Source organism: Saccopteryx leptura, chromosome 13, assembly GCF_036850995.1.
Source record: "Saccopteryx leptura isolate mSacLep1 chromosome 13, mSacLep1_pri_phased_curated, whole genome shotgun sequence".
NCBI classification, from domain to species: domain Eukaryota; kingdom Metazoa; phylum Chordata; class Mammalia; order Chiroptera; family Emballonuridae; genus Saccopteryx; species Saccopteryx leptura.
Window position 1 is genome coordinate 43,686,290 of NC_089515.1, and position 25,436 is coordinate 43,711,725.

Below are 25,436 nucleotides of genomic sequence, written 5' to 3' on the forward strand. Positions count from 1 at the left end.
AGTACAGAGGTAGGAAAACTCCAGGCACAGTACATCTGGGCTCTGCTCTGTTTGAGATTTTTCTGTGTTGATTTCACCTTTGGACTGAAAGTTATGTCTGTATGTGCAGTCATACTACTATACTTCATCCAGAGGTAGATAATGGTTCGGTCTTCAGTGTCCCCCTAGGAGGTGTAGAAATCTTTACAGGCCATCCAGCCCCAGCATCCAGCCCCTCATCCTTGCCTAGAACTGGGGCCACCCCTAAACTAAAGACTGGTGAAAAGAATGGAATCATCATGATTATTTTAAACCAGTGGTTTTGAATATGTGATTTGAGGAACTCTGGAAACCCCATGAGACCCTGTTAGAAAGTTCTGAAGGTCAAAATTACTTTCCTAATACTAAAACATAATTTGCCATTTTCAGTGTCATTGTCTCAAGTGTACAATGGAGTTTTCCAGAGGCCACATGATGTGATATTGCTACAGACTGATTTCAGTTGATCGAAGCTGCCTTCTATTAAGCCAGAAATTTGAGGTTTGCAAAATGTAAAGATGTCACTGTTCATTATTGGGTGCGAAAGTTATTTTTTTCCCATTCAAGTGTCATTTTGTTAATGTGTAATGGATTTATTAATTTAATATTAAAATGTTTTAACATGGCAAGTTTAACGGACACAACCCACATAAACAAACTTTTTGGGGTTGTCAGTACTTAAGACTGAAGGAGTCCTGAGGCCAGAATGTTTTGCGACCCACTAATTTAGACCAATTACCGGCGATAGGGTAAGTGGCAGGAGTGGAGGTCGAGGGCGCTGGCGGGTCTGCGCTCGCTTTTCTTGCACTCTTGGTTTTCAGCCTAAGCTTAAATCGGACTCAGGAAAAGTAGAAAATGTTTGCGGGGCCGTCCTAGTCAGATCCAGCAGCTCTGGGTGAGCACCAGGTGCGCCGATTGGACGCGGGGCCTGCGGAGCAGGCGGTCGACAAGCAGAGTCACACGCGGACGGGAGTAGGACTCATTTCCACACCCGAGGCTGGCTTTTAAAGCAGATACCGTCCGTTCGAAAACTGGGCTCATGATGTTAACAGGCATTGGGGCTGTGAAGATGAACCAGTATCACATAATCTCTGCCTTCAGGGACTCATGAATTAGAGAAGGATAAAAAGGTCTCTACACGCGGCGTGCGCATAAGAGATCTGCAAGACTGACACCCCGGAAAACTACGTTGCAGCGGACCTGCGCCGGAAACCCGCTGCCGGAAGTTCCAGCCCTGCCCCAGCCGGAAGTGGCGCACGGCCGCGCAGTGCGCACTGGCCTGGACCTGGTAGTTCTTCACAACCCCTCGGAACCTCGGTTCTACTGCCGGAACCGTTAGGGAGGAATGGAGCCGGTGGGCGGCGGTGATCGCGGCTTCTCAGCAGATCCACGGAGCGCCTTCGTGCTGAGTAACCTGGCGGAGGTGGTGGAGCGTGTGCTCACCTTCCTGCCTGCCAAGGCGCTGTTGCGGGTGGCCGGGTGAGGAGCAGCGGCGGGGCTGGCCCGGGTTTGGTCCCTTAGGGTGTGCGGGGTGGGGGGTCCAGCGGGGAGAGGTAAGGACGCCCTCTCACAGCCCTTTGTGGTCGCGCCCCCAGCGTGAGCCGCCTGTGGAGGGAGAGCGTGCGCAGGGTGCTGCGGGCTCAGCGCGGGGTGGCCTGGATCTCGGCGGGCCCGGCGGACGGTGGCCACCTGCAGGAGCACTGCTTAGTCCGCGTGGCAGCCGAGGAGCTTGAGGCAAGTGAGAAGGGGTGCGGCGCACAGGTCAGGGTTGGTGGGTCAGTCTTTGAGAGTTAAGTCTGTTTTTATCCCAGTTTCCTACGTGGGCTTATTTTTTATAATTTACGGAACATTTTCTGGTGACAAAAAAGATTTGTAAATATCAGGTTTTAATGACTATGTATGTTGTAAGATGTGCCATGATTTTATTTGACCATTCCTCAAATGTCGGGCACTTTATATAACCAGGTTTTTGCTAATATGATAATGCTATGCAGAACCTTTCCTTTACCTGCTTCCGTTGAAGCAGGTATTGTCCCTGTTTTGCAGGAAAGGCATTTGGGTCTCTGTAGCTTAGTATCTCAGAAGAAAGCCAAGAACTAATCTTAAACCCGAATATTTCAACTCCTGATCTTATGTACTGTTTTGTGTTGTATCTCTGGGCCCCAGTTTCAAAAGATGGGCAATCCCTGGGTATGGAAAAACTTGAACTGAAGGTAAAAACTTGAGTTGTGGAGTCAAGTAGGCAGCTTCTTGAGCACAGGTGACAGACATGAGGTTGCAGTATCTAACTTGGGAGTGGGAGGAGCCACTTGAGTAATTTGCAAACCCTATGCTCTGTCATTCACTTACTTATACCAGTGGTTCTCAAACTTTTTGAAGTCGGGGCGCATTTAAAATCCTACAAATAATTGTAGGCACAGTATATACAGATTTCTGAGAAATATAATAAAGTCAAATATTAAAGAAAAAGAATATAAAGTCCGAATATGCTTTTATGGTAATTAAATGAAATAAATACGACAAAATTAAATTTATTCTGACATTAAAAAACATTTTTATGTTACATTTTTTATGCTTTTTAGAATTTGTAAAAAAAAAATGACAAAAATTTTTTTATATATATATAGATACATTCTTAGTAAGATTTAATAAATTTGGCAGGTCCTGGCACAAATGTGTTAAGTTTTTTCATTCTTGTGTTCATGAGAAACATGAGCCTGATGTGTCCTAGTGATTTCTTCAATGTTTGGGCATATATTTGAAAGGCAAACTCATTTCCTTGTCAATACATTGAAGAATTCCTCTCTTTTTTACTCCTAATTGTGTTGAGTGCAGAAAACCCCCACCATACATATCACCTTAACTTTACACCAAACAAAGGATAGAAGAAACTTGCCTCCAGTCTTTCCAGGGAACATGGGGGGCAGTGTAAACAATCTAGCACCACAGCTTAACAGCCTTTTGTAACCTAGTCAGGCAAGGTGGGGAGTTGGGCAGACTGTCAGCTTATAGCCAATTTCCCACACCTCCGTCTCCCAAAAATCTGAATGCCAAAAACCCTGTTGGTTTTTTGGTCCCCAACAGGCACATATTTCTCTGGAATACCATAGGGCGCACATGGAAATCTTCTAGGGTGCACCCTTTGAGAACCCCTGCCTTATACTTTACTTCAGTATGCATTGCATACAGACAAAGACATAGGATAACCACAGTACAGCCATCAAAGTCAGGAAATTATCATTGATACATTTCTGCTATCTAACCTTCATATTCCAATTCACATTTTGCCTGTTGTCTCAATGTCTTTTAAAGCAAAAGGATTCAGTTTAGAAATTAATATTGCATTTATTTGTCCTGTTTCTTGAATGTTTGACTTGGACCTGCTTCTCAAGCAGTTGACTTTCACAACTTTCCTTGGACTTTCACTACTTTGACCCGTATCTAAATTACAGGCCAGTTATTTTGTGAAACATCTGATGTTTCTTAGATTCAGATTATGTATCTTTTTTTTTTTTTTTCATTTTTCTGAAGCTGGAAACAGGGAGAGACAGTCAGACCCACTCCCGCATGTGCCCGACCGGGATCCACCCGGCACACCCACCAGGGGCGACGCTTTGCCCACCAGGGGCGACGCTTTGCCCACCAGGGGGCGATGCTCTGCCCATCCTGGGCGTCACCATGTTGCGACCAGAGCCACTCTAGCGCCTGGGGCAGAGGCCACAGAGCCATCCCCAGCGCCCAGGCCATCTTTGCTCCAATGGAGCCTTGGCTGCGGGAGGGGAAGAGAGAGACAGAGAGGGAAAGCGCGGCGGAGGGGTGGAGAAGCAAATGGGCGCTTCTCCTGTGTGCCCTGGCCAGGAATCGAACCCGGGTCCTCCGCACGCTTGGCTCTACCGCTGAGCCAACCAGCCAGGGCCAGATTATGTATCTTTGGTCAGAGTATTCCAAGCTATGCTATGTTCTTCTCACGGCAATCAATCAGGCAGCATATGATTTCTATTTGTCTCATCACTTTGATTTTTTATTATTTTTTATTAACATGGTGTCAGCTAGATGCTGCAACTGTAATATTACTCTTTTCCACTTAGTATTTGGTGGAGAGATACTTTGAAACTGTTAGTATCCTGTTTCAATGTATTTATTTATGTCTATATAGTCTCATTTAAAAAAAAATTTTTTTTATTCATTTTAGAGAGGAGAGAGAGAGAGAGAGAGAGAAGGGGGGAGGAGCAGGAAACATCAACTCCCATATGTTCCATGACCAGGCAAGTGCAGGGTTTCGAACCGGCGACCTCAGGTGTTCCAGGTTGACGTTTTATCCACTGTGCCACCACAGGTCAGGCCTATAGTCTCTTATTTTATTCAATGGGATATCATCTGTTTCTATTAGTATTTTGGTTCCCAAATTGTCCCTGGTATAGCTGGCAGGAGCACCTTCAGCTTGTTGCAGTGTTTTTTAGAGGTGGCTCTATCGTCTGAGCACTTCTTAGCACAGGGTGTTCTAAGTTCGTCTTGTGCTTTGCTTGCTTTGGTCCTGGAATCAGCCATTTCTCTAAGGAGTCATGGTTCCTTTTAGTGGAGAATGGTATTTGGAAGCCCAAGATAATGGACTTGTTGCTCTTGAATGATGTGTAGCTGCAAAGCCTAGTTAGTGGACAGTGCCAAAGAATATATGTATGTAATACATGAAAGCATGTGTATGTGTATTCATCTATATATGTATACACATATACACACATTTACACATATACATATATGCACATATATACACATACACAAACATATGGAAACACAGGTACATTCAGTTCTAATCTAACACAGGATTCCTTTCAGTTTTCTCTCAGCTCATATTTGTCCTGCCCTTTTAGACAATGAGAAACCTGGCTTATATTATTCTTCATATACTTAGATCTTAGATGAATGCCCCATAAGTGACCAATATTCTGTTTCTCCCTTTCCCACGTGGAGATTTTCTCCTTACCTTAGTTGAGTTCGGGACTCAGTTCCAAGTGGCCAGTAACCAAAGGCAGACATGCAGAAAACTTTATTCTTGGCACTTCGGTCCAAATCCTACCTAATCTGTCTCCAAAAGTTTGTCCTTTGGAAAAAATTCAAAATTCAAGCAGACTTTTCCATAAAGATGTTTTTTGGAGTGTCATTTATAATAAGGGAAATTGTAAACACCTTAATATTTATCTAGTAAAGGAAGTCATTAAATGATAAATTCAGGATGCATTATGACAAGAGAAAATGTTGATGTTATAAGTTTAAAAAGTGATTATGTAGTAATATGTTTAGCATAATCTCAATTATTAAAAACATAAAAAGAAAAATAGAAGCCAAAATGTTAGCAAAAGTTTCCTTTGGGGCAAGAATTGTGTGATTTTTAAATGTTTTAAAAAACTTTTCTGCTTTTTTTTTCTTTTTTGAGAGACAGGAAGGGAGAGAGATGACTTGTAGTTGCATCACTTTAGTTGTTCATACATACCTTTACTGTGAGGGCTCCAGTCGAGCCAGTGACACCTTGCTCAAGCCAGCGGTCTTTGGGCTCAAACCAGTAACCGTGGGATCATGTCTTTGATCCCATGCTCAAGCTGGCAACCTCAGGGTTTCCAACTTGGGTCCTCAACATTCTAGGTCGATGCTCTATCCACTGTGCCACTACTGGTCAGGCAAACTATTCTGCTTTTTATTCCTTCAAATTTTTACCACAGCAGGTATTCTTTGTATATAGCTTTAAAGGTTTTTATATTATTTTGGCTGCTGTAGCCAGGCAGGCAGACATAGGCATGAACCCAGCTTTGGCACATTCTAGCTGTGAGACTTTGAAAAAATTACCTGCCCTGGCCAGTGAGCTTGGTTGGTGAGAGCATTGCCTCAGTGTGCAAAGGTTGCCGGTTTGGTCCTTGGGCAGGGCATATACAAAAACAGAAAAAAGAATAAAAAGGAAAAGTTACCTAACTTCTCTGAACCTCAGAGTATAATACTCCCTTTAAACCCTTATAAAATTGTTGTAAGGATTAAATAATGAAAAAGTAATGCATAATACACATTACCTACAGTACCAAGAATTATAGTATTTTTTTTTTTTTTTAGAGAGGAGAGGGAGAGACAGAGAGAGAGGAGAGACAGAGAGAGAGAAGGGGGGGAGGAGCTGGAAGCATCAACTCCCATATGTGCCTTGACCAGGCAAGCCCAGGGTTTTGAACCGGCGACCTCAGCATTTCCAGGTCGACGCTTTATCCACTGCGCCACCACAGGTCAGCGAATTATAGTATTTTTTATTTTTTTATTTTATTTTATTTTTTACAGGGACAGAGAGAGAGTCAGAGAGAGGGATAGACAGGGTTAGATAGACAGGAACAGAGAGAGATGAGAAGCATCAATCATCAGTTTTTCGTTGCGAGACCTTAGTTGTTTATTGATTGCTTTCTCATATGTGCCTTGACTGTGGACCTTCAGCAGACCGAGTAACCCCTTGCTCGAGCCAGCGACCTTGAGCTTTTGCTCAAACCAGATGAGCCCGTGCTCAAGCTGGCGACCTCGGGGTCTCGAACCTGGGTCTTCGGCATCCCAGTCCGACGCTCTATCCACTGTGCCACCGCCTGGTCAGGCGAATTATAGTATTTTTAATAATTGAAATTATTATTCTCTATTATTAGTATTATATTAAAATTCACATAGTAATATCCTTAAAGAAGTTTATACTTTGTAGTAAACTCCAGTGGTGAGACAAAAACATGGAAACCTTGTCCAAATCATGTATGCTTATTTCTTTGTGTTTGCCAAAGTATCTAGTGGACATGATAGTTTTATAGCCATTAAGAAAGTTGAAGCCTGACCTGTGGTGGCGCAGTGGATAAAGTGTCGACCTGGAAATGCAAGGTCGCCGGTTCGAAACCCTGGGCTTGCCTGGTCAAGGCACATATGGGAGTTGATGCTTCCAGCTCCTCCCCCCCTTCTCTCTCTCTGTCTCTCCTCTCTCTCTCTCTCTATCTCTCTCTCTCTCTCTCTCTCTGTCTCTCCCTCTCCTCTCTAAAATGAATAAATAAATTAAAAAAAAAGAAAGAAAGTTGATTTAACTTTTTTATTAAAAATTTTTTAAAGTCCACTAAAAATTTTATAAAGCATTTTTCCATTTGGCACTTCTTTGTATCTCGTCTTTCTGCTTTCAGAACATCTCATGATGAGGATTGTCATTGCCATGGCTTCTAGTGAAAATTGGGAAGGAAAATTCATCAATTACTTTTTAGTGGGTACCAGAAAGGAGAGAATCATAAAACCTCAGAATTAGACTGCTGATCGTTAAGAATACAAAGCCCAAGACCTAAACACTTTCAAGGGTTATTCTGCTGGTTTGTGGCAGTCAGCACTCACACTTAAATCTTTTAACTTCTCGTTTTTACTCACTACACTAGGCATCACAAACTGAAATGACTCCAGAGTTAGGCAGGTGTAGGGCAGATAAAATATATTATGCTCACTTTGTTAAAGATGGCGCTGCCCACGTGGAAGCCCATCGCCCAGGTGATATTAATGTGTGTTGGGGGCAGGCTGTGGGCAGGCAGGATCCTAGTAGCCTGGGGCTTAGTTTCGGGACTAAGCCTTTCCCACCATTTTTGATGAGGGATGGAGCACTCTCATGAGGAATCCCGTTATGCCTCAGATAAGTGACTTTGTATTAGAGACTTCCCTATTTGTATATTGGATTTCTGCACTATAAAGTGAGGCAGACTGGGAGCTTGCTCTCTCAGTTCCTAAGATTAGCATTAGAGGAAAGCAGAGAGGAGAGCAGAGAAAGGCCATGTGGAAGAGGCCAGGAGAAGCAGCCAAGATGGTGGAGTGCTGAGTGAGAAGCCAGTTTGTGTAGAGTTTGTGCAGGGAGAAGGAAGGAGATGGGGAACAGAGGTGAATAAGTCTGGTGAGCTAGAAACCTTTGATTCTAGGAAACTCAGATAAGTCAGTAGCTTTGTGAGCGCTGAATGAGTGGGTTTTGGAGCCCAGTGTGCGTTTTTACTTGCCTGCTGGGTGCAAGCTAGGATTAAAGATGATGGCCCACCAGTTCTTGGCTCTGTTTTTTCACTACCGTCTGTCCGAATCCAATGCGAACCTGCATGGGCCGGGCGGCTGTGATGGTGGCCGTGGATACTGGCTTTACAGCAGGTAACTCAGTGGGTCAGGTATCTCAGTGTAACATCAGAGGGAGAGGTAGGGCATGGCAATTTAGAGGGTACTTGCCTCTGTTAACCCCTAGTCAAGGGGAATGAATGTGGATCAAGTGTTGCCAAAATGTCTAGTTTTTCTGAAGAATTTGGAAATTCACATTTTATATAAATGTTTTTGGAATTTTAAATGTTGGCAACCAAATTCCATTCTTTGAAAATGCCTTGTGGACTAAAGAGACTATATCCGTAGGTCTTACCCAGCCCTGAGGCAACCACAGGGTCACCATCCTGTCTCAGTATCTTTTGAGTTTGTCTATATGGAATTTAATATGAAACATCTTAGCATTCCCTGAAATTGTAGTGAATCAACATTTTTCATTTAATTAACATTGAAGCTTTGCTCTATGCTAACTACCTCATTCCATTTTGATAGTGAAATATCTTTGAAAATAACCAGCTCAAAAGGAAAAATATATTCACCCTTTTCATTTACAACCAGTTTGCCACTTGTCTATAACGTGAAGTTTAGTGGAAAACATGAATCTGAATAAGCTCAGTTGGTAAGTAGCAGATTACTGGGATGTAAGGGATATTGCATATGAAATAAAGTCCTGAGGGAGCCTCAGAAAAGGCTTTGTAGAGGAGGTGACCTTTAAGCTGTCTTTTGGGGGAAATAGTCTTTTTTGTTTGTTTTAATTTTTATTTATTTATTTTTTACAGAGACAGAGAGTGAGTCAGAGAGAGGGATAGACAAGGACAGACAGACAGGAATGGAGAGAGATGAGAAGCATCAATCATTAGTTTTTCATTGCGTTGCAACACCTTAGTTGTTCATTGATTGCTTTCTCATACGTGCCTTGACCACGGGCCTTCAGCAGACCGAGTAACCCCCTTGCTGGAGCCAGCGACCTTGGGTTCAAGCTGGTGGGCTTTTCCTAACCAGATGAGCCCGCACTGAAGCTGGCGACCTCGGGGTCTTGAACCCAGGTCCTCTGCATCCCAGTCTGATGCTCTATCAACTGCGCCACCACCTGGTCAGGCGGGAAATAGTCTTAAATTAAGTGGGAAAGGAAAAGAGCTGGAGGATAATATTTAAAGAAGTGTGTGTCTGGATAATTGTAAATAAGAGATTGGTGGAAATGAAGGCCTGGAATAGCTAATTTGATAGGCAGTGTAATGAGTGATAGATATGTAAATTCCAAACTGCCCTCTTGATGTTCCGCTTATCTGCCAGACCTCACCCTTACTGGACTATCGCCCCTGAGACAAAGGAATTCCAAAAAACTGAGAAGCCACCCCAAGGAGGGGCTCCAGACATACCAGGACTTTTGCCTCAGTATCCCCTGAGGCTCTCCCAAACACTCACCCCTAGTCTGTAACCGGTGCTCTTCTCTCCCAGGAGAAGTGCCTGGCAGGGTTCCTTTCTTCCTTTCAATAAAGCCTGTTACTCTGGTCTTTCGGACTCCCATGGATTCCAACAATGAGGAGTGTGATAAAGTCAGTACTTTCCCTCTGTTGCTGAGCTGCTTCTGTTCAAATAAAGCAAGTAGCATTTTTTTTGCTGATACTTAATGTTTTTGTTTAAGAGCTAAAATTATTATGAAAATGACCTTCTCAAGTTAGTCTAGAATGAGTTTGACTTGAAGAAATCATTGATGTTTAACAAGTGAATGAGCTAAAAATGAATGTGAAGTGGAGGGACTCCGAATGCCAGCGCTGACCTGAAGGGACAGTAGTAGGGCAACAGCAGTTTAGACCCGGGTAAAACTTGAAGGGACCACAAAAGCACTCATGGATTCATGTGATTTAATTCCAATTAATTTTTTCTTTGCAGAATGTTCACATCTTACCACAGACAGTTCTTTACATGGCTGATTCTGACACTTTCATTAGTCTGGAAGAGTGTCGAGGCCACAAGAGAGGTGAATATCAAAAGAAAAAGTTTGGGTGTTTTTGTTTCTTTATGTATCTTCTGTTTGGTGTTAAATATTGTCCCAATCCTGAGAGTTATGAGTTTCTGAGGCTCTGGGCCTACTCCCTATAGAAAGTATGACTATTGTCTTTGAACCTTGAAGTGCTCTTTTTACTTCAAAGATTGGTTTTTGAACTTTGCAGTACAATTGAAACAAATTATTTAGAAAGGTATTTTTCTCATGCTGAAATGTTAATCCCCCAGACTCTTCTTTTTATTATTAAAACAGGATGTATATCAGGGGTCCCCAAACTACAGCCCCCTGGGCCACATGTGGCCCCCTGAGGCCATTTATCCGGCCCCCACCGCACTTCCAGAAGGGGCACCTCTTTCATTGGTGGTCAGTGAGAGGAGCATAGTTCCCATTGAAATACTGGTCAGTTTGTTGATTTAAATTTACTTGTTCTTTATTTTAAATATTGTATTCCCGTTTTTTGTTTTTTTTTTACTTTAAAATAAGATATGTGCAGTGTGCATAGGGATTTGTTCATAGTTTTTTTTATAGTCCGGCCCTCCAATGGTCTGAGGGACAGTGAACTGGCCCCCTGTGTAAAAAGTTTGGGGACTTCTGATGTATATCTTTGTTCCAGCCTTTTATTGTATTGGATGATGGCGACCCACTTACCAAAGTTAATGTGTAGATGCAGTGCGGGTTCTTGGCTTGCTGAGAGAAGCAGCAGCTGAAGTGTCCCAGGAGGGGCACACAGAGACCCAGAGTTAGACTGAGACAGTGGATTATCATCTGATTTGAGTCCAGGTGACTTATGCAGAGTCATTATGCTTTAGTATGAGCTGAACAGAGAGGTATAATAACAAGTCTAAAATTTAGCTGCTGCAGCAAAGTTTGATGTTATTGGAGCAAAAGCTATATATGAACAAAGTGGAAAGGCACACTGGTGATGCTAAAGGTCAAGTTTAGAATTAAAATATAAAACAGGGCCAAAACAGGAACACATTTGTTTTCATCAAAGTTTTTAGGCTTTATTATACAGTGTTCTGGTCTAAAATGACTTTAAGTTATTCAGTATGTGCCTTTTTCCCCCTCTACATCATCACATTTGATCTTAAGTGGATGACATTTAATAATTTTGCTACTGTGTTGTTACAGCGAGGAAAAGAACTACTATGGAAACAGCATTTGCCCTTGAAAAGCTATTCCCGCAACGGTGCCATGTCCTTGGGATTGTGACCCCAGGGATTGTAGGTGAGAGAAATGCTAACTTGATCATTTCCTGCTTTGCATTACCGTAGGGTCCTATCGATTAGTGAATTACTTGTAATTTAAAAGCACATTTACATTTTTGGCCGCCCAAAATACATTGAAGCTAATCATATTTGCGATGGTATTACATTTGACTTACATTAACATTCCTTAGACCATTGTGGTTATTGTGGTTCATATTTCACATCTCAGGTCTCTCTGTATACACCAGCTGTACTGCACATCTTTCTAGGAGCCATTCATGAGAGGAAGAACATTATATTCTGCCCCTCTCCAAATTAGCAGTAGTGAGCATACTCACATTGTCACTGTTTCTGGTGGGGGAGAGGGAAAAGGGCCTTCCTAGGAAATTTATGTTTCTCTGCTTGGCTACCACTGTTTGAAGTTGCTAGTGTAAGTAGTGCCCTTTTCCAAGTTTGCTACTCTGAATTTTTGCTGGTGTTTATTATTTTTTATTGTTTTCTATATATGGGGTTTTAAATCAGATTGTCTTGAGGCCTGCTACAGACATTTGAAAAATTGCTGTTTTATGTTTTGATAATTTTTTTTGTGGGAGAAAGAGACCCTATAATAACTCTGAAATTTTATTTTCATGTTTTTAATTCAGGATATATTGTGTGGAATTTGATTTGATTCTGAAATTTTCTCTTTGAATGTTGTTTATTCAGTTTTCCCTAGCTTTTTGGTTTCTGAAAGACTTAATACTTTTTTAAAAGTTTGTTCTTTTTATACTAGTAATAGTATTTTATTATTTTTTAAAAAGAAAAAATAGAAGATACAAATAAACAAAAAGGATAAAACATCTTTAAGCATCATAGAAGTAAATCAGTTGATCAGTGTTATGATGCAAAACTTTCCAAACTTTCTATATATAGCAATTACTTGGATATATAGATACTGTTGTAAAGTTCAGCAATTAAATCCGCAGATTACATAGAGACACCAAGTTCAAATGAATTTTTGAGGAATTTATTAATTAGCTGGCTAGCTACATAGGGCACAATCCCAAATTATGTAGGCCCTCTTACCTTTCTAGACCTTCTTTTATACAAAATCAAGTACTAGTTGGGGTGGGTAAGGAGGGAGCATGGTACAATAGTCAATTACTAACAAGTTTACAACATCTATCTATAGGATCTATTAAAAGGAAAAAGCATTCTTACACCACAAGATAACACAGTATGATAATTGTTTTATATACCCAGCAAAGACATTCCCAAATCTAGTGTCTTACCCTCCCATCCCTGTCGTCACAATGAAATAGTTAGCTTAGGATAAGGAGAGAGGCTAAATGAAAATAGTGCCCCCCTCCCCCGCTTGTTTAGTTTATAAGTTTTTATACATATAAAAGATTTCAAGAGGGATGATTATTAGAAAGCAAAAAAAATGTTACAGAATGTGGGTTTTTTAAGCAAGGGGAGTGGTCTCATGATCCCTTTGTCGGGGTATCCCTCACTCCCAGGACTCCAGGAGGGGAGGAAGAGTGAGAATCAGTGTAGGAATTTTTAATTAAGATATGTATACATTGTCTTCTAAAGGATCTTAAGGAAGGGGAAGAGGTAGTTTCTAGATAAGTTTTATCCTTCTAGAGAATTATGATTAGTTACTAACTTTTGCCCCTTTCATCTCTTTCTCTGGGTTTTTTCTTTTCAGAGAGGGGTAAGAGGGCCTGACTCTTCCTTTTAAAATACTAATGTTAACAATTTTTGCAATTCCTTTGCACCTTTTCACAATACATATATATGTGTGTGTCTGTATGAAGAATATAATTTTCTATAGACTTGTAACTTACTGCATTTGTATTAATCAGCTCCATAAAACAATACCCCAGACGGTGGCTTAAATAACAGAAATTTATTTTTTCTTAGCCCTGGAGGCTGGAAGTCCAAGATCAAGGTGTTGGCAGGTTTGCTTTTTCCTGAGGTCTCTCTGGCTTTCACATGGCCACCTTGCTTTCTTGCTGTGTGTGTCCTCAAATGGCTTTTTCTCTGTGCACATCCCTGGTGTCCCTTCCTCTTCTTGTAAGGACACCAGTCCTCTTGTATTAGACCCTTACCCTTAGTATCTCACTTAACCTTACTTACCTCTTTAAAGGCCTTATCTCCAAATATAGTCACATTGGAGGTTAGGACTTCATATGAATTTTGGGGGGATATAGTTTTGTCCCTAATACCTACCTTTAAAATTCACATAACATATTATAAACATATTTCAGTGTTAATGAATATGTCTGTCATTTTTTTTTTTTGACAGAGACAGAGAGTCAGAGAGAAGGACAGATAGGGACAGACAGACAGGAAGGGAGAGAGATGAGAAGCATCAATTCTTCATTGCAGCTCCTTAGTTGTTCATTGATTGCTTTCTCATATGTGCCTTGACCAGGAGGCTACAGCAGAGTGAGTGACCCTTTGCTCAAGCTAGCGACCTTGGGCTCAAGCCAGTGACCTTTGGGCTCAAGCTAGTAACCATAGGGTCATATCTATGATCCCATGCTCAAGCCAGCAACCCCTTGCTCAAGCTGGTGAGCCTCCACTCAAGCCAGATGAGACCACACTGAAGCCAGTGCAACCTTGGGGTTTTGTACCTGGGTCTTCTGCGTCCTAGTCTGATGCTCTGTCCACTGTGCCACCTCCTGGTCAGGCTATGTCTGTCATTCTTAATGGTTACATTTGATTGTACAAATGTTACTTTTAATCTAAATACCAGTATAGGGAGGGCATTTTGATTTTTCTTTTATTTTGATCTTAAAAATTCTCTGATAAAAGTATTTCTCTATGCATTTGTATATTTTATATAATGGTCAAATATTTTTAGGATAAGTTTTTTAAAGTGGAATTGCCCTGAAAAAGTATTTCCTCTCTTCTCCTCCAACTTTTTATTTAGAAAAACTTCAAACCTATAGAAAAGTTGAAAGAATAACAGTATAATAAATACTCACATATCCTCCTTATAGATTCACCATTTTAAAAAATTTTGCAGCATTTGCTTGTTCTGTCTTTGTTCATAAACACATTTCTTTCTGAACCATTTGAAAGTAAATTGCAGGCATTGTGACTCTATACACCGAAAAATTTTAAAGCTAAAAACTACTTAGATGGTAGCCTTTTAGCTTGTTGATTATCTTAGTGACCTAGTAGGGGCTGGGTAATTTACACTGTTATGACATGAAACTTCAGTTTTTATTGAACCTGTTCACAAAACTGCTTAACTTTTTTCCTAGTGACTCCAATGGGATCAGGTAGCAATCGACCTCAGGAAATAGAAATTGGAGAATCTGGTTTTGCTCTGCTATTCCCTCAAATTGAAGGAATAAAAATACAACCCTTTCATTTTATTAAGGATCCAAAGAAGTTAACACTAGAAAGACGTCAACTCACTGAAGTAGGTAAGTTACTGTTACCTTTAATTTCCCATCTTATTGATTGATTTTATTAGCGTCTGAATGAAGTACACCTTACTGGAGATGTGGATAATTCAACCTAGTGATTAACAGAGGTGAGTGCAGTATATTTTAAGTTTTAGAAAAGGTGTAAGTTAAGGCACACTTTTGTCAAACAAGGGCTTACTAGGACATATCACTCAGAGGAAGCTTGGCTGAAGTAGGCAGGTCAGGTCATGAGAGGTGATTTTTAGTTAAAGAATTGGCTTAGGCCCTGGCCTGTTGGCTCAGTGGTAGAGTGTTGGCCTGGCATGTGGATGTTCCAGGTTTGATTCCCAGCCAGGGCACACAGGAGAAGTGCCCATCTGCTTCTCCACCCTTCCCCAGGCGCTGAGGATGCCTCCATGTCTTCGGCTTCAGGTACAAAAAAAAAGACTCTGGTTGCAATGGAGCAAGGGCCCCAGATGAGCAGAGCATTGCCCCCTAGTGGGCTGCCAGGTGGATCCTGGTTGGGGCGAATGCAGGAGTCTATCTCTGCCTCACATTCTCTCACTAAAAAAAAAAAAAAAATGCCGCCCTGGCCGGTTGGCTCAGCGGTAGAGCGTCGGCCTAGCGTGCGGAGGACCCGGGTTCGATTCCCGGCCAGGGCACACAGGAGAAGCGCCATTTGCTTCTCCACCCCTCCCCCTCTCCTTCCTCTCTGTCTCTCTCTTCCCCTCCTGCAGCCAAGGCTCCATTGGAGCAAAGATGGCCTGGGCGCTGGGGATGACTCCTTGGCCTCTGCCCCAGGCGCTAGAGTGGCTCTGGTCGCAATATGGCGACGCCCAGGATGGGCAGAGCATCGCCCCCTGGTGGGCAGAGCGTCACCCCTGGTGGGCGTGCCGGGTGGATCCTGGTCGGGCGCATGCGGGAGTCTGTCTGACTGTCTCTCCCTGTTTCCAGCTTCAGAAAAATGAAAAAAAAAAAAAAAAAAAGCCTAGTGCCTCAGCTCTGATGAGAAAGCTTCATTTAACATAGTAAGCAACAAACTAGTTATTTAAGGAAAGCAGTGTGAAGGCCTTTTATCTCCCTCTGCAAATGAACTGATTGACATTATCTCATTAAAAAAAATCACTGTTGGGCCTGGCTTGTAGTGGCACAGTGGATAAAGCATTGACCTAGAATGCTGAGGTTGCCAGTTCAAAACCCTGGGCTTGCCCTGGCAGGGCACATACGAGAAGTGGCTGCAAGTCGATGCTTCCCACTCCTCCCTGTCTGCCTTCCTTTCTCTCTCTCCCTCTCTCTCTAAAATCAGTAAAATGAAAATTTTTTAAAAAAAATCAGTGTTGCCATAAAAAATATTCAGGTTGACCCCTCATTTATGCATTTGTCACCCAGCCTAGAGTGTGATAAGCCTCCATTATTTGAAATGGTTCTGAACCCAGTGGAAATAGAAAGTTATGTAGCTGCAAAGGGGAAATTTGTGAATGGTTTACTAATTAGGAAAAAAAAGTAGTGTACACATTGAGGCTGGCTCATACAGCTATCCCACACAATGCACAAAAAGTGAAAGTGCCTGACCTGAGGTGGCGCAGTGGATAGAGTGTCAACCTGGAATGCTGAGGTCGCCAGTTTGAAACCCTGGGCTTGCCTGGTCAAGGCCCATAAGCAACCAGTGAACAACTAAAGTGAAGCAACTATGAGTTAAAGTGAAAGGAGTTAGTGGGGATGGGAGGGGAGCACAGAGGGAGGAGGCGTTGGCAGCAGAGACTGGCAGCCATGGGCGGTAGATCTATGGGAAATGTGGAAATGGGCAGGTCCAGGTGGAGTGTGGAGAGTTGCAGGGCCAGTCTGTGGTGTCAGGCAGGATAGTGTAGCTCTTAAGAATGTAGTTTGTAGTTGCTCTAGTTTTGGACAAGTTTCTTAACTTTTCCAAGTATGTTTCCTTGTCTGTAAAATAGAAATAACTATGTTGCAGTTAGGAATATTAAATGGGATGGCTTATATAAAGCACCTTGCAAAATATCTTGCTCTATAGATGGTAGGCAGATGGCTAATGTTGGCCTGTGTATACCTTAGGCAGATTTACAGTGAATCACAGGTGACCCATCTGCATGTAGCCTTGTGGTCTATGGAGAAATAGACTAGAGGGCAGGTGGATATGTTTGTAGCTCTGGGGGACATTAGGTGAAAGTCTTGGGTATTATCATCCTGTCCAGAAGCAGCATGCCAGAGTAGCATGCCCGTCTTGGCTGATGGGGACACAGGTAGTGATGGCTCCCATTTACTGGGATGTAAGCTGGCCACTGTGCCACAGGCTATTCTAGTCTTCACAACACCTTTGCCAGGTAGGATTTATTACAGTGCATTGTCGATTAGGAACTAGAGAGCTAAGGCCCTCGAGCATATAGTATACAAACAGAAGACCAATGTTAGCTGTTCAGGCTGTCCCTGGGTTACAAACGAGATAGATTTGAAAAAGTTTTAAGTATTTATATGCACAGAAATGTAAAAAGTAAATACTATGTAAGGCAAACATCTAAGTTGCATTTTAAAGTAAATGTACCTGTTCCAACTTCCATACAAATTCAATTTAAGAATAAACCTATAGAACCTATCTCGTTTAACCTGGGGACTGCCTGTATTGTTAAAGCTGCCCTAAAAATCAAGGAAAACTTCAGAGTATGCCTTTAAACTGGCCCAATGTTAAATGCAAAGGCAAGTTGAATTTTGGGAGCAAGTGTGGCTATATAGCCACACCAGGGTGAGTTTATCATGCCATCCTGAGACTTCATGTTGGAAGACTAGCTGGATGGAGCTAACAATGTTCAGCCAACCAGATCTCTTTAGAACTGGTTAGGTGGTTTGAAAATAGTTGATAGGAAACTGAAGGAGGGGTTGAGGCCAGAGATGTTGGTTTGAGAGCCATTGCACGTTCCTGACGTCTGTCTGTGTCTGCTACCATTGAAGGCTTTGGAGTAAGCCATTGTGGGGCAGTTTAGTACAGATTATGGAAGGGATTCCAGCAGCTAACTTAGCACAAAAAGGGAAAGAGAAGAGATACGGGTTGGAACTGACAAGAGGATGGCTGTGTTCTGTGGATTCATGATACAGAAATTGTTAATATTATTCAGCTTATTAAAAGGTCTCATAACATTAGAAAAATTAACTGGATGCAGATTCTGTCCCTGTGACACTTCAGGAAGGGTGTGACAGACATACGTGATAGTAACCCGAGTGGGGAAGTGTGTGAGGTCCGCATGGAGTGCTTCAAGGGCTCTGCAGTGAAGGGAGAGCGAGGAGGCATGTGCAGCAGGTGGCCCTGACACCTTCGAAGGGTGGGAAGCGTGTCAGTGGTGGGGGTAACAGGCTGAAGGATTAGGAACACAGGCACAGAGCCAGGTGATCGTAACACGCAGGGAAATAGTAAACCGCTGTTTTACAAGCAAAGGATGTGTGAGGGGCCTTGGGAACTGGGTAATGTAGTGAGGCCAGGTGTTCTCAGCAAATGGCAATTCAGAGGTGTTACTTGGGTAGTGACATCCATGACCGTACATGATGGGGAGATACTGGAGGCAGGGAAACCAGGTAGGTATCTTCTGTAAGAGTCTAGGCAAGAAATGATACCAGGGTGTGAAGAGTAGAAAATAATTAGCAAATGATTTAGCCCTAGCCAGTTGGTTCAGTGGTAGAGTGTCAGCCTGGCGTGTGGATGTCTGAGTTCAATTCCTGTTCAGGACACACAGGAGAAGCTCCTATCTGCTTCTCCACCCCTCCCCCTCTTGTTTCTCTCTCTTTCTCTCTCTTCTCCTGCAGTCATGGCTCAATTGGAGTGAGTTGGCTCCAGGTGCTGAGGATGGCTCCATGGCCTCTGCCTGGGGCGCTAAGAAGAGCCCAGTTGCTGAGCATCACTCCTAGTGGGCTTGCCATCTTGTCGGGGTGTATGCGAGACTGTCTCTGCTTTCCCTCCTCTCACTAAATTAAAAAAAGAAAGAAAGAAAGAATTAGCAAATGATTAGATATGAAAGAGAGGAGAAGTTGGGGACTCACTGATAATGGGGGGGTGATGGTGGTACAGTGAAGAAACAGGGTGACACTTGGACAGGAGGAGCAGGATAGGGAGAAGAGTTTGGGAAAACAAACACCATTAGAAAGCTTGTTTGGCCTTTGGTTCAGTGGTTTTGCCAAAGGGCATATGGCCAAACCCCTGTGCCATATTTATTGTCCAGAAGAAGTGAGTTTGTTTCTCTGTCCTCTGTGCTTATACACCTTAGGCATCCTCCCTTGAGGTCCTGATGTTTTTTCAGTTTATGAGAAAGAGCCAAAATCTTGGGCAGAAAAAACCATCCATTTTATGTTAAATAGTTGTTAGGTTTGTTAGACACTGTGTATATTATAGCACTAAGTGTGAGAATCAAGCTGAATGGGAAAAGAGCCCCATGTTTTTCTGCTCTGTGAAGCGTTCTCACTGGTGTCCTTCCCTCAGCTGTTTGCTGTCGACAGTTTTAGCTTCTTCCAGGGCCTCATTCTCACCTTCTTCATGACTTTCTGGAAGTGGAAGCCTTGTCTAGATTGAGGTGATGATCTCAATTCTTTCACACTCTATTTTGTGTCCTTACTTTCTGCATTTCTAATCTTGGACCATGGTCATTTTTGTGCTTAAGAAGCTGGAGGAAGGCCCTGGCTAGTTGGCTCAGTGGTAGAGCGTCGGCCTGGCGTGCAGAAGTCCCGGGTTCGATTCCCGGCCAGGGCACACAGGAGAAGCGTCCATCTACTTCTCCACCCCTCCCCCTCTCCTTCCTCTCTGTCTCTCTCTTCCCCTCCCGCAGCTGAGGCTCCATTGGAGCAAAGATGGCCCCGGGGCTGGGGATGGCTCCTCGGCCTCTGCCCCAGGCGCTAGAGTGGCTCTGGTCGCAATAGAGCGATGCCCCGGAGGGGCAGAGCATCGCCCCCTGGTGGGCGTGCCGGGTGGATCCCGGTCGGGCGCATGCGGGAGTCTGTCTGACTGTCTCTCCCCGTATCTAGCTTCAGAAAAATACAAAAAAAAAAAAAAAAAAGAAGCTGGAGGAATCTGAAACTGCTGTAACAGATTACCACAAACTTGGGGGCTTAAAACAACAGACATTTATTCTATCACAATTCAGAAGCCAGAAGTCTGAAAATCAAGGTGTCGATATGCTGCACTCCCTCTGGAGGCTCTAGGGGGTTATCTGTTCTTCATCTCTTCCACCTTCTGGTGCCTTTTGACATCTTTATGGTTGCATCACTCCATTTCTGCTTTTATGGTCACATTGTCTTTTCTGTCTGTCTTTCTGTCTGTCTTTGTATCTCTTACTTAGGCTTACTTGGATAATTCAGATGATGAAGGTCCTTAATATAACTTCAAAGACCCCATTTCCAAATGAGATCATGTTCCAGGTGTCTGATGTGGATATAGTTTGCTGGGACCACCATTCAGCCCACTCAGGTGGTTAGTGCCTTTTCTCTCCATTTCTCTGGATCTTTAAGTTCCCACTGCTCCCCACTCAGCTCTGTATAAACAGCGTCCCCTCTGTTCCAGGTGGTGGCTTGTGTGGAGAAAGTTTGCACCCGGGTCTACCACAGATGCTGCATAGTTATGTAGCTGCTTCCTTATTTGTGTGAAGTGTTGATTGTGTTTTCAAATATCCATTTCATTTTTTTTAATGGGGAAGTTATAGCAAAGATTTTGAGTAGTGTTAAAGTTGGTAAAAGATGGGAAACTTGACAGCCTGAGCACTGAATTGCATATAACGAGGAGTGTAGGTTGTTAACATTTCATTTTTCAAAATGTAGAAAGTAAAGTTTCAATCAAGTAAATTTAAAATTCCTATTTTAAGGCTCTCTAATCGCTGCTCTTCATTTCTCTGCAGGCCTTTTAGATAACCCCGAGCTTCGCGTCGTCCTGGTGTTTGGCTATAACTGCTGTAAGGTGGGAGCCAGCAATTACCTACAACGAGTAGTCAGCACTTTCAGTGACATGAACATCATTGTGGCTGGAGGCCAGGTGGACAACCTGGCATCACTGACCTCTGAAAAGTATGTCTGATGTGCTTTTGATTTCTTTGCAAGATAGGAAGTGTTCTCAGGTTTTTGTTACGTTGGGTCATTTTTAAAAATAAGTTCAAAGAATTGCTAACAGTTCATTGCTTTTTGCAGTAGACCTATGTTGAGGGGCTTACTCATCATAATTCTGCTTACAGTTGGAGAATGAAATATATATATGTTGTTCTTTAAGGACTTACTCTTGCCCTGGCTGGATACCTGGGTTGGTTAGAGCATTAGCCTGAAACACAGAGATTGCTGGTTCAATCCCCCATCAGGGCACATACAGGAACAGAGTGCTATTCCTGTCTCTATTTCTTTCTCTCTCTTGCTAAAAAATAAATGAATGAATGAATTTAAAAAAGAAAGAACTTATTCTTAGTTGAACTTATATGCTCCTCAAAATTGATTTTCAACATTGTCTGCTAACATCTCCCTTGACAGCTCTGTACTCTGTGTGACCACAGTATGTCACTTTCTCAGTAGTTCTCTTTCCTTCTCTAAAGGGAATTTTATGGTCAAGCTTCTCAGAGCCTCTAATGTGCTTTGTGCTTTCAGAATCTTCTAGAGGGGTAATAATATTACCTGTGACAGTTCTCATATCTGGCCATACTACCTTTTTTTTCATGGAGTATCTAGCAGACCTGCCTGTATTACTTGGCACATTTTTTTGGATTTCTGTAACAGATCTTCTGAAAGGCTTTTCAGACTCAAAAATTACTATGATTTTGTTTCTTAAGGCTTTGCTTTCAAAGATAGAAAAAATACTTGCTCTTCTGTCTTGAGAGCCATTACTCCCTTTCCATTTTGAATGAAAATATGTAGTATTTTGAGTTTGAGCTAATTAAGTGGACATAAATATAAACTTTTTTAAAGCAGCAAAACGAGACCCCTCCCTACTTTCCAAATGCTTCCTGCAAATACCAGTATTTGTTTCTATGTTTGTATTTAGTATTTGGATCCTAGAGTAGTGATGTGGAGGACTGCTAGAAATAAATATCTCTTAACAACTTCAGTCACCCCAGTTATAGTCATGTTGTCCCCCTCCTTCCCTTTGGGTCAGAGAAAGCAAATAGCTAAGTCGAGGTCCCTGGACGGTCATCGAGGAAGAAGTGAGGAAAGCCAAATGCATTGAATTTTAAGCAGTGCTAGCCTGTACATGGCTGTCTGCATATCATCTACTTTGTGTGACTAATCCAGGGAGTATCCCCTTACATGCCACAACTTTAATATGGTCTTTAGACTGTGTCAGTGTGTAAGGCAAGTCATTTGCATAAATAAGTGCTGCGTTTTAATGGTGTTCAGATATGTGCTTCCCCAACACTCACCCCGCCAAAAAGGTAGGTAAATAACTCTTTGAGGCAAGAGAGTGACAACATTTTTGAAGAGGAAATGTATAAAAGTGGAAGGGGCAGCAGAAGACTCAAGAAGATGTTTTCTGCCCACAGAAACTGCTTTTGCCACAGCTAGCTCTATTATCTTAGTCACGTAAGCTTTTTGAGTCCTAGTTTCCAGTTAATCTAGTGATTGTTGCACATTTCATAGCCTCAGATGTTGGTAAATGTATTAGAAATGTAAGGTACTTGTTTTTCCCCAGCAGGTGTTTAATATATTATGTTTTGTAATTTTTACACTATTTTTTTAATTAAGAATAAAATATTTCACTAAAAAAATCAGGCAAATACAAACATAAAGGAAATGTGTTTTAACTTTCAGATTAAGCTGAATTTTAGGCTGAAAACAATTACCAAGACTCAGTAATATAATCCTTTCTTTATGGACGAGACAACATAAAGCTAAAAATGTCCTCCATGGTTGCATAGTTATAGCTGAGGTGGAGGAAAAAGATACTAAAGATGTGAATAATACCAAAAATCTTTATTTACTAGACATTGTTGTGTATGTGACTAAAATTGTAAGGTTACTTTTAAGGAAGTGAGAAAGGTAAGGATACCCTTCTAAAACTCAGGATTGGGTTTAGAAATCTTTGTGGAGGTGCATTTGCCCTTTTGTAGTTGTAACAGAAAAAATAGTGGTTTAGCCTGACCAGGTGGTGGCGCAGTGGATAGAGCGTCGGACTGGGATGCAGAAGGACCCAGGTTCAGGACCCCGAGGTCTGGCTTGAGCAAAGAGTTCACCAGCTTAAACCTAAGGTCGCTGGCTCCAGCTAGGGGTTGCTCAGTCTGCTGAAGGGCCACGGTCAAGGCACATGTGAGAAAGCAATCAATGAACAACTAAGAAGTCACAACACACAACGAGAAACTGATGATTGATGCTTCTCATCTCTCTCCGTTCCTGTCTGTCTGTCCCTGTCTATCTCTGCCTCTGTAAAAAAAAAAAAAAAAAAAAAAAAAAAAGTGGTTTACTCCATAGATCTGCCTTCTGCATTCTTTTTATGTATTAATTTTGATAGTTTTGTGTGGTTTTTTTGAGTGAGAGACAGGTTGATGAGAAGTATCAATACGTGGTTGTGGCACTTTAGCTGCACGTTGATTGCTTTCTCATATGTGCCTTGACTAGGGTTGGGGGGCTCCAGCTGAGCCAGTGACCCTTTGCTCAAGCCAACAACTTTGAGCTCAAGACCTCAGGGTCTTGAGTCTGGGACCTCAGTGTCCCAGATTGACACTCTATCCTCTACGCCATCCATCACCTGTCACGTCATAGTTTACTTTCTAACCCTTATCACACTCCTCTTCCTGGAGGGTGAGCCTCAGACCAGGTGAGGGCTGCTAGGGGTAGCACCTCCCAACCGGTGAATCAGGAAGATCTTTTTCTTTTACCACTGAATTTTAAATTTTGTTTCTTGATAAATGGTCACTGTTCTAATTTAATTTTCCAGGCACCCTCTGGATATTGATGCCACTGGCGTGGTTGGGCTGTCATTTAGTGGTCAGCGAATCCAGAGTGCCACAGTGCTTCTCAACGAGGATGTCAGCGATGAGAAGACAGCCGAGGCCGCGATGCAGCGCCTCAAAGCAGCCAACATTCCAGAGCAGAACAGCATTGGCTTCATGTTCGCATGCGTGGGCAGAGGCTTTCAGTATTACAGAGCCAAGGGGAATGTGGAGGCTGATGCATTTAGAAAGTTGTTTCCTAGTATTCCTTTATTTGGCTTCTTTGGAAATGGAGAAATTGGATGTGATCGCATAGTCACTGGGAACTTTATATTGAAGAAATGTAATGAGGTAAAGGATGATGACCTGTTTCATAGCTATACCACAATAATGGCCCTGATTCATCTTGGGTCATCTAAGTAAAGCCACCTATAAAATGAGTTTTATCAGATAGAACTTTGGAGAAGCTTTATATGTATTTGTTTTGTAGCTTTGATGCACTAAAGATTCCTTTGGGATAGTTTTAATATAAAAGATGAAGGACAAGTTTGTATTTAACTTATTGTAGAATGAGAGCTGAGAGCTTTTGCATCAGGCACAAGCAAACTGATCATGGCAATTGCACCAGGTTCTGTAGCTGCTGTGCATGTAATTTTAACTAGTCGCCTGCATAGGAAGCTTGAAAAAGGGTTCATCTCTAGGATGGAGCTTTCAGACATTCCATGACTACCTCTGCATTGTGAGTTGAACTTTGAGTAGAATCATGAAGACATTTTTCTCCCTTAATAAAGGAGGAAAATATTCAGATTGCTTGAGAAATCTTTCTCTGCTTTACAACTTTACCACTTTTTTTCAGAAGCTATAAAAAAATGATTACTGACTTTTTACTTATTTGATAAATATTAAAGACTATTTTTGTTTTAGGACTCAGAAGTTGCTTAGTGAAATAAATTGCCAAGACTAATAAGCGGTCTTTTATTATTCTATGCAGAAAACATTTTCCTTTTCCCTCGGACTGTTTTATAAGACAGAAGTTAATATCAATCTTGTCTAAGCCACTTTCTTTCCCCAGGTCTTCATTACAAGATAACTTATGTTAGCCTATCTACCTAACACAGTGTGACATAACTAATGTATGATACTTTTGTTGTAATGCTCAGTGGTTCTAACAGGACAGTAGAAAACTTGTAAGGTAAGTGACATCAAATGTATTAACATTCCTGCTTTTCTGTTTTTAATCACTCTTCTCCCAATTTTTACCTCAAAAGATTTTTCTCGTCCTGTTTATGTATATGATAAAAGGATTTAGAAGCTTGTTTTGTTTTCTGATTACTCTCAATCTTAGTTCCTGAAGAAAGTAGAAAGAAAAGTTTGATTGTCATATAACTTTTAGTCTGTGAATAGTAATAATTTAGCCATTTTTATTTAGCTATTAATTTTTAAATTATTTTATATTGGTACCCATTATCAAAAAGATAGTGCCTCAGAATTTGAGTCCTTGGATATGCTTCCATAGCACACAAGAACAACACTTTGTAAATTTTCTTCATTCCATGATGTTAACCAAAGTTGGTTAAACAGTAGAGGAAAAAGGAATTTAAAAATTGAAAAGTTTTAAAAATATGAGCCTGAGGATTGAATGGACTATTTTACTTTTTATTTTTCTCTTGGTGAGAGAGAGAGAGAGACAGATAGGGACAGACAGACAGGAAGGGAGAGAGATGAGAAGCATCAATTCTTTGTTGCAGCACCTTAGTTGTTCATTGATTGTTTTCTCATATGTGCCTTGACCGGGGGGCTACAG

At 41.9% G+C, this 25,436-nt stretch overlaps 1 protein-coding gene across 1 annotated transcript; it reads left to right on the forward strand.

Annotated features, from left to right (window-relative positions):
- Positions 1-1,278: 1,278 nt before the first annotated feature.
- FBXO22 (F-box protein 22) lies at positions 1,279-24,437 on the forward strand. The gene is made up of 7 exons (XM_066354629.1): positions 1,279-1,497; positions 1,614-1,752; positions 10,018-10,105; positions 11,264-11,359; positions 14,598-14,762; positions 20,627-20,792; positions 23,638-24,437. The coding sequence occupies exons 1-7, from the start codon at positions 1,364-1,366 to the stop codon at positions 24,053-24,055; spliced, it is 1,206 nt and encodes a 401-aa protein (XP_066210726.1). The 5' UTR covers positions 1,279-1,363; the 3' UTR covers positions 24,056-24,437.
- The last annotated feature ends 999 nt before the right edge of the window (positions 24,438-25,436 follow it).

Excerpts from the sequence above, each read along its gene's own strand:
- FBXO22 (XM_066354629.1), top strand. The coding sequence starts at position 1,364 with ATGGAGCCGGTGGGCGGCGGTGATCGCGGCTTCTCAGCAGATCCACGG. Across the intron at positions 14,763-20,626 it reads ACGTCAACTCACTGAAGTAG|GCCTTTTAGATAACCCCGAG; the intron begins GTAAGTTACTGT and ends ATTTCTCTGCAG. Across the intron at positions 20,793-23,637 it reads GCATCACTGACCTCTGAAAA|GCACCCTCTGGATATTGATG; the intron begins GTATGTCTGATG and ends TTAATTTTCCAG.